General features: G+C 46.4%; 1 protein-coding gene across 1 annotated transcript; it reads right to left on the bottom strand.

Annotated features, from left to right (window-relative positions):
* Nucleotides 1-3,867: 3,867 nt before the first annotated feature.
* Nucleotides 3,868-8,967, bottom strand: LOC101756801 (protease Do-like 9). The gene is made up of 9 exons (XM_004953828.3): nt 8,373-8,967; nt 7,901-8,100; nt 7,586-7,766; nt 6,744-6,935; nt 5,945-6,177; nt 5,098-5,199; nt 4,947-4,997; nt 4,693-4,797; nt 3,868-4,348 (listed from the first exon to the last, which is right to left on the bottom strand). The coding sequence occupies exons 1-9, from the start codon at nt 8,905-8,907 to the stop codon at nt 4,250-4,252; spliced, it is 1,698 nt and encodes a 565-aa protein (XP_004953885.1). The 5' UTR covers nt 8,908-8,967; the 3' UTR covers nt 3,868-4,249.
* Between the last annotated feature and the right edge of the window lie 522 nt (nt 8,968-9,489).

The raw sequence follows: 9,489 nt of genomic DNA on the forward strand, positions 1-9,489 counted from the left end.
TTACACCCTTGTACAACACATAAAGAAAAAAAGGCGGAAAAGGAAAATAAAAGAGAATTGAACGTGTCCACCAAAACCGACTATTATAAGCTTTCTACCACTTTGGCGTCACTATGAAATTTTGATGAACCAGTTATTGAATGCCGGCTCGAAATGTGTTTTTTTTTCAAACCAGTATATTCATATTTGTATTATACACGCTAAGGTTGAACCGGTTGATTTACATCAAACACTGACCATGTATTTAGTCTCTTGTCCAACAATTCTAAGCAATTCAAAACGAGGTACATCATTTTCAAGGGTTCTTCTGCTATTTTGATATCTTGTTATCTCATTTTCCCCCTTGAATGTTTGACGCCCCGTCCCGCTGTACCCACCATGATTGCGTCTTTTCGTTGATCAAATCATTTGTAAATGAGATCTTCATTATTACTAAAGTTTCGCTCGTACTACAGAAAGGCCATTGATGAATCATGACACTTTGTTTCTTTCCCTTCATTTCCAACTCACCTCTTTTACGAAAAGAGTGATATACCATTATTTTTGTCTCCATAAAGCACCATTCTTCAAAGTCGTGCCATGAGACTGCAAGCCATTCACACAACATTACAAAGTCAAATCATGACAAAAAGCTTGCGTTCACCATTTTACAAGGTCAAGCGCTCGTGTTACTGGCTTTGGCACGAGGCGATGGCGTGTCCCTTATGAGGAGCAGAGATTGACGGTAGCGTTAACAATAATCAGTTGTGGACAAGTACAGCCACATCAGCCAAGAAGATTGTAAAACCCAAATGCCAGACTGATCTGGTATTCCTGTTTGTCTGTAGTAGCACTCCGTTTCATCTTTCAGTTGATACATTGAACTCGCAGCATTTTCTTAGCAAATCCCAAGGATCAAGTTTCCGTAGTATAATTGTGTATGTGTGTAAAGCATCTTTTCAGCCTCGCAAAAAGATAAAAATCACCTCATGTTGCTGTTGGCTGTTGCACGGGGACAAAGCACCAGACACCGCCTCAAATGATGGCAACGTGGGGCGCTCGATTTCCTTAATGCATTGGGCGTGCCCTGCCACTGTCACCAGTGCACGCTCTCTTGTAGTCTTGTTCGGTTCTCCGGCCACCTTGATTAAGATGAACGAAAAGGGTTTGGCTCTACATGATCGATCCCCCTCGCCAGTGTGCCAGGTGTTGTCCTTCGCAGATCGGCAGCGCCATATTTTTATTGATGCGTGAGTCCCCCAAAGCAAACGCGACCATGATGACCAATCAATCCGACGTGTAGATTGATGCCACTCATTTCTAATCATGGTTCTTGGCTCATGATACCCCGGCGCACCAGCCTGTTCTCCGGCGGCCATTCCAGCTTGTTTGCCAACGCTCGGCTGATGATGCCAACAAACAAGCTAATCCTTTATGAAGTTTGTTGGGGAAAGAACAAGGACTGTTTGTGCCTTTGTGGAGTGGTGAAGAATGCCGAAAGCTGTCCTGCTAATGCAAGATTTGCCGCACTTACTACTGCTACTCGATTCCAGTTCGCACAACCTTTAGCAGGAAGCATCATTGGCACAGGCACAGAAGAAAGCATCATTGACACAGCTCGCATTCTTATCATCACTTGGTAGCAACAAAGTTTGCCCAAGAGGGTATATACTTCTGTTCTGTCCCGTGTCTCTTCTCGCGGCAGCAGATCAGAGCTGCTCATGTATACTGGAGCGTGCTACAGCCTACTGGTACACTGCAGAGGCTCGGCTCGGCTGAGCTCGGAGATCGAGTTCGGTGTAGGCTTACAAGGCAAGCATGGCCACGCAACGTCGCAACCCACAGACCCTTCGCCGCAATTACCCGCAACGCAGCAAGCAAAAATCCTCTGTTCCCACCCTGCCCTCACGCGCTATTCACCGCGGCGTCACGCGTGCACGGACAGAGGGTGCGCGCGCCGTGTTGCCACCGCACAGCGGCACAGGGTCGGGTAGCGTCCTCGTCTCGCCCGGGCCGAGCCCCGCGGCCGTGGGTTGCGATAGATCTCCTCGGCGAAGCCGCGGAACCCAAGCGAGGAAAGGCGGAGTGCTCCCGGTACGTGACAGCGTCACGTGGCCGGCCGCGCGCGGAGGGGTCGGGATCGCGCCGTGCGGCGCATGCCGAATTAAACGAGGCCCCGAGCCGAGTACCCCGAACGCCGAGCGCCAACCCGCGGAAGACGACGCCGCGCGTCGTCCCGCGACTCGCCCACGCCGGCTGCCGCTGCTACCACCACACCCACGTACTGGCGTCTGGCGGCCTGGCGCGGCGTACCCGCCGCCTCCGGCCCTCCGGCTAAAACCCAACTAACAGCAGCGGTCAAGTAACTGCGGTAGCGTACGCGTGCGACGGCCGGACCCCGTCCGCCCGGGGCTGCGTTCGCTGTCGCTGCTGCTCCTCGCGTCCTCCTCCGATCCCGTGTCGGGCCGAGGGGACGCCTCGGCAGGCAGCTTTGCCTGGCCGGTTATGCCCATGTGACGTTTGTTCCCTTGCTCCGCTTTGTCCCCCTCGGCGTGCTGCCTCGGGTTCGATCGCGTGGCAGTATACTACGGGATACGATTGGCTCGATCCATGTTCACCGCGCCTAGGAGTGTAGGAGGACGTGTTGGTCTGAGCTCTACTCCGGGACGTCGTGGTAGGCTGGTAGCAGTAGTTGCTTGCCACTGCCAATGCCATCTCGAGAGGGTAGGGACTCGAGAGAGTTGAAGGGCGGAGGGAGTGACGTCCGTCGTCGATGCACGGCCTGTGAATTCACGGGCTTGTCGCCGTTTGCTTTGCTTTGGGGGCGGTACGCCTTGCTCCTCGGCTTTAAAGGTCGACGAGGAACCAAGTGAAGGCGGTACACCGCTTGCCGCTTGGCATGTGAGCTTTATGAAGGTGAAAGGCTACCAGAAATTGAATCCAGAGTTTGAATTTTCTTCTTCGCATGTAGGAGTAGTCAATTCTACCGGTACGGTTTGGAAAAACGGCCATGTTGCTAAGCTGGCCGTGGTGGATCGCTTTACAGCGTCTAGGCTGTAGTGTACAATTTTGAAAAAAAATGCAGCCGTGCAATGCAGAACATTACTGAGAGAGACTGAGATCGATATCCACCCATGTGTTCCAATTCAGAATAAACTCATCCACCAGCGCTGCGCATGCCATTGCGTAGTGCCTGCACTCCGAACCCAGCAGCACCCGGTCACCGGGCGAATTCGTCAACCGTTTCGACATCCCAAGGCAGTTGAGTTGGGTTGCCAAGCACACAACGACAGGATAGCCGTGCAGCGCAGGCCGTCACGATCCTGGGATTTCCTTTCCAAAAGGCACGTCGTCAATCAGCAGCAGGAGCTAACGGCTCACCAGCGAGCGAGGGCGACAAAACCATGCCGAAACGGACCGCGGCGCACTCGTGAAATCGCGAAGGTTTTTCCTGACCCGCCCAATAACACTCGCAGTACATCTCGATAGCTGCCACACGAAATAAAGACGTCGGAACCGGACGAGCTGCCACTACCAACCAAGCAGGCATAGCGCCAAAGCGAAGCAAAGCGGAGTGAACGCAGGGCTTCGCCTTCCAGCTGAACAACACGGATGCGGCCGTGGCAAAACGCATGAAAGGAAGGTTGGCATGGGGCCAGTCGCACAGAATCCAAATTTCCTCATCGCTTGAGCTGGAAGCCAGCTGCTCCTCTTCCATACCGATCGAGAGGACAACCACGGCGTGGTCAGGACAAAGCCGACGTACCAAAGCAAACAAAATGCTGGTACACGAGGCTTAAGTGCTTGTACTACCATTTCGCCGGAAACCATCTTCTGAAGTCTATCCACAGACTGAGCGGCTGTACTCCAGCACAAACGAGAGCTCACTGACAATGCAAAAGACTCGTTATAGTATCACTGGGTACTGTAATTTCTTGTCTCATTACCGATTCGGTGTGATTGTAATGAAATCATGGAGCAAAAACTCAACTTTTCTTACTAGCTACTATCGTTTTCCATGGCGACTCTCTGCTGGTAACAACTCCAGCTTATGTTATCTGACGGTGACACTCCCTCGGAGCCTTCTATGATGGCGCAGCTAAGACTCTTTGACACCCAGGACCCCTCAAAAAGAAATTTCATTCATAGAATGGGGTTCTTTTATCACGGACTGGGCACATGTATGCTACGCGCTAATCAGTTCAACAAAAAATGTGGCCCAAGCTATTGGGCCACCTGATGGCCTAGGGCTGAATCATGCATGCCCCCATTAGGCCTTCAGGTCATCCGACATGGCAGAAGGTATACAGTGCGTCGTCAGAATGTCCTGGGTAGCAGCCTTCGCGGTTTTTGTCTCCAGAACAACAATCTGTCAAATCATATAATGGTTAATAACTTCAAGTAATTATTAAGCAACCAATACAAAAAGGATCCTGACAGTTGCTTTGGAACAGTTTTTCATCATGTGATGTGATGGCTGGCTATTTATTTCAATCATCCAGTATATGATAAGACTGCAGTCTAGCTGTCTACCGCCAAATTGGCAGGAAAGATAATTTTGGATCTGAGTAATTATGAAATATCTAGACGAGTGCATTTATAATTTGAGGTGCAAATTACCTACCCAACATCAGCAATTCTCAAGTACTTAAGAAGTGCATGGGAAATGCTTTTAGCAGGAAAAATCAAATAAAGAAGGGACCAAAAGGATACCTGGTCATACTCCAGATCAAACTTCAAAAATTCATCCTTGCAATTTTCCACCATGGTCACTAAGTTCTTCAAATTTTTTACAGGTTGACCATTGAAAGCAAGAACCTACCACATAAAGAGTTTCAGTCACCAATGGGCAATGGAGCAGAACAGGTCTTTAACAAAGAGGCCCTAGTGGCTAGATTCAAGCCTCCAGGAACAATATATCTGCAGGAAGACATGCTAGTGACCACATAACAGGAAGCTTTTATTACCTGGGTATTGACAATTTCTTCATAACCGATATTGATATCTGCCACAAGCACCTATCCATACAGTAGCCATCATCAAGTTAGAAATTTTAAGAATATGGAGAAAATGACTAATCGAATCATATTACAGAATTATTCGCGAAGAACTTCAAACCTGTGATACCACCACAAGCTGTTCATCAGGTGATTCTGCCATTGCATGTAAATGCTTCACCAACAACTTGACAGGCGCATCATATTCATAATCTTTTCCATACTGATACATAAGAAACACCAATTAGCTTAAGGTATGGAAGATAAAATCCTCAGCTAACATTTTCACAAATAGATTATGTTCAAAGATAGGTAAGAAGTACTTGCTCCAGCAGAATATTTAATACCAGGATTTAGACAAAGTCCCATGTGATTTCAAAATCATCTTAGGATCAATCAAAAGTGGCAACTAGGGGAACTGCTGTCAAGCATTTCAGTAACACTAACTGCATACATGCAACTCCGAATGACCATGGCATACACACATACATCTAAGTACATGGTAATCATCACAGCTTACACCCTTGAAACAACAGCTTGCCACTTCAACACAGATTTCCACAGGTTGAGTTGACTTCGCTTTCTTAAAAGGATCCAGATAATATATTAAATGCTGGATGGATCCCGGAAAAAAATACCAACAGATTAAAAGCCCTAAAGAAAATTTCAAAATCAAGGATCTTCTCAGTGTATTATGACCATATACATCAAGGAGTAGGTGCACTACAGCACTGATCATTGTCTAAGCATAAAGCATGTGACCACAACAAACATAAAAGCATTTCAAGTTAGTTACTAAGAAGCTAGAACTTAGTATTGGGCTACTAGCTCCATAGACTAAAGTATTAGAGTATCAGACTTTCCAGGATGCAACAAATCATATTAATACTGACAACTAATGACATACTATTGTTTGTTGATTCTTTAATGCACTGCAAGCAAAATGAGGAAAGAAGCTTTGTAAAAACCTCGGATCGAAGATATGGAACAGAGACAGCTGCAAAGACAAAGCCAGCAACAATGTAATATGATGGTGGCCTGCCCTTTACATGCGCTGCAACTAGTCGCTTGTGAGTTGCTAGCCTTATCTTAAATTCATGAACTTTTGAATTGCGCAGAACTTTAACAAGAGCTTTCTCTCCAGTATATTTCTGAGAAACCAGGTAACTGAAGCCAATGCGCTCGCCATGCCTGAAAGGAACTGTTCACCAAAAAAAGATGGTTAGAAACAAATTAGCATTTTCCATGTCATGTAATATGATTCATGTAAGAACTTGCTTGCTTCGTCAACTTAAATGATTGGGAGTGCTCATGCATTTTTTTAAAAAAACAAATTAGTATGAGGATCTTGCCATTTCTATTTCCTTTGGCTAGATTACAACAATATTCTTGGGGTTTTTTTTCGAACTTTGACCAACAATATCTCTTTAAACATTTCAAATGAAGTTTCGGAAACTGTATGGCTATATTTGTCTTCAAAAGTAGTTTAAAAAATATAAACTTGCACCATTTAAAATATGTAAAATTAATTAATTGTCAAACTAACGTCTTGGTGATAGTGTTGCTGAGTATGAGTGAGAAACAGATGCAACATCTAGAGCTAGCAAAATTATAAGTACCATGCAGAACTACAAGACAATAGAAATACAACATGCATGAGTGCATGACACATTGGTTCACTTGTGTACGTCAAAATTTAGTGCGCACAGCTAACAGTTGAGCTGAAACAGTATTTATTCATAAACTATGAACTATAAAGTCACTAACCTGTTCCATCATTGGCAATGTCAACACCATCAAAGCTAAGAATAATATCAGATGGTTGTAGACATCCAGATTCGGGGGCAGTGGGCTCCACCCTCCTAACATGAACACCCTTCTGATCTGGTTTCATTCCCATCGATTTGCGGAGATCAGGATTCTCCATTTTCTGCCATTCAATTCCAAGTATAGGGAAGCCTAATATTTTTAAAAAACAAAGAAGATGGTCAAAACCGTCAAGGACACATGAACATCATAGTACTAAGTACTACATGGCATCACTAACAGCTTAAAGATTCCTCATAGAATAAGTATTCAAACTGTTATTTGCATACGGCAATAGATAAATCAGCCAGTAGAGTGATAGGTCGGGTCGCATAGGTTATATATCAACAGACTGCAACTTAATAGTACAGGAACTGTAATAAGTGGTTCAAAATATGACCAATGGCTCTAATCTGGTGGTACATGATGATATTCACATTCACGGTAATCACTATAAATTAAAGTAACAGTCCAACAATATCAAACAGCGCATTGCAGGACATAAATCTATTAGAAGGGAAAACAATCCTCATGTGAGACCCCGTGATAATAAATAATAATGCAGGAATGACCATTGACCACCCATACACTGGCATACAACTATATTTTTGAAAGATCACTGGTATACAACTATAGACTGCAGATGTTAATATCATCCAACTAGTTTTATTGAACTAGCTAATTGGTTCAGAATAATAATAAGAAGAAAACATCCATTGTGCTTGAGAAGTAGACAAAAATGCATGGCCATGCTAATTAACTAAATGATATCTTCCATATAATTACAGAAAAGGGCATGTTACCTGTATATTCTCCAGATTTCTCGTAGTCCTGGATGAAATGTGTAATAACTGGGGTCGGTATCACATAGCCAATATTCTCTGCATCTTCATGTTTGAGAGATTGAAAAGCTATACCCACACATTTACCCCTATCATTAAAAGCTGGGCCACCTGAATTTCCTGAATTAATAGCTGCATCTATCTGTCAATAAGACAAGGTCCATATTATTCACATTAGTAAGTATACAAGTCATGGTGTCTAAAAAGATAAGCTTCCCCTACATCTTTTCAAAAAGGTTTATTTGACGCATGATAATTTCAGGAAGAAAAGGTTACCTGCAAGCCTAGAAGTTCTGTAGAGCCATGAACATATGAAAGTATTTCTATCCTAGAGACCACTCCGCTTGTCACAGATATGGTATCTCCTCCAATTGGATAACCAACAACAGTGACTGCATCCTGAAGAGCCGGTAATGTTCCAAACTCAACAGGTGAAACCCCTTCCCAGAATTCATCGTCACTGACAGTTAAGAGTGCTGAGATGATAGAACAAATATCAAGTTAGATTACATAAGAAACAGAAACGATCTCAAGTAAAACTGTACGACAAGTCTGGCAACATAATTAAATAAATATGCTCTAACATAGATAAATCTAAAGTTTCCTTTCTCTAAGAACACAATACAAGCATTAATACGCATCTGATATCACGATTACATTGGACAAACTCACCGACACAATAAAAAAATAAACCAGAGGAAGAAATAAACAATGCAGACAGTGGCAGGGAAGGATAGAGCGGGCGCACCAATGTCGCACTCCGTGCCGATGGCCAGGACGGTGGCAAGGTACTTGGTGTCGGAGCCGCGCTTCTTCAGCTTAACCTGGGTATAGTGCTCGACGGAGTGGGCATTGGTGAGGACACGGCGGCCGCCGATGATAAAACCGCTGCTGCTGGAGCTGTACTGCCGCTTTCTCTGCCACGGCAGCGAGAAGTTGGGCTCGGTGTGCACGCAGAACACCTTGACCACGGCGTCCATGCACGGCACCACCCGCACAACCTCATCCCAGCTCGCGGGGGCCGCCTCCGACACCGCCACGGCCACCGCGTCGCCTCCATTAGCCACGGGCTTCGGCTCCCCGCGGCGGGGCGGGGACGGCGGCCGCGCGGCGTCCGCGTCGGCGGGGGCCTCGTGGCGGCGGGGCTTGCGGCCCCGGCGGCCCGCCGGGGCGGGGGCGGGCACCGGAGAGGGGGAGGACCGGTCGGGGGAGGGCGGCGAGGCCTTGGGCTTGCGGCCGCGCTTGCGCTTGCGCTTGTTGGAGCCGGAGGAAGGGTCGTCCATGGAGGCGGGCTAGGGTTTCGCGGCGCGGAGGAGGAAGGGGCCGAACCGGGAAGAGGACGAAAGGATCGGCCCGGTCGGAGTAATATGGACCGGTTCGAGCCTGAGACGAATACGGCGGGCCGAGCCGGTCGGTGGCGGGTAATTAAGCTTTACGCCTTGACGCTACGTTTACGGAAAATGGTGTCTGCAATTCAGAGTTTCAGACTTGGAGTGTTTTCGTCAGAGTTTACGCGCAGGATTCCCCTGCAGCGCGTACTGCGTCGTGAGATCTGTTCGATTGTCCACAAGATTGTCAAAATAGACAGTTGTGTTATGCTTATGCAGTGTCCAGCAGCTACTGCTTCCAGTATAATTCAGCATACCGATCGTGACTCATGCCTAACTTTGTCAGCATGGCATCGATTGATGCTTCCATTTCATGAACCATAAGCTGCTCTCCTTTTCATTTTTTGTTTGCATCTCTGAAAGATGGAAAAGTAGGATACTCAAGCTTACCATGTTCCAACTTTTCCAAAATAGACTTACAGTGCCTTATGGAATGCCTTTCCCCGACTAACTGGAGTACTGGACATCTAAACTGAA

This window comes from Setaria italica, chromosome I (assembly GCF_000263155.2).
Source record: "Setaria italica strain Yugu1 chromosome I, Setaria_italica_v2.0, whole genome shotgun sequence".
NCBI classification, from domain to species: Eukaryota; Viridiplantae; Streptophyta; class Magnoliopsida; order Poales; family Poaceae; genus Setaria; species Setaria italica.

Bases quoted from the DNA above. Each gene is read 5' to 3' on its own strand.
- LOC101756801 (XM_004953828.3), bottom strand. From the start codon at position 8,907: ATGGACGACCCTTCCTCCGGCTCCAACAAGCGCAAGCGCAAGCGCGGC. The intron at 7,767-7,900 runs GTAACCTTTTCT...TCTTATTGACAG, and splicing joins CAGAACTTCTAGGCTTGCAG to ATAGATGCAGCTATTAATTC. The intron at 6,178-6,743 runs GTTAGTGACTTT...TTTGGTGAACAG, and splicing joins CATTGCCAATGATGGAACAG to TTCCTTTCAGGCATGGCGAG.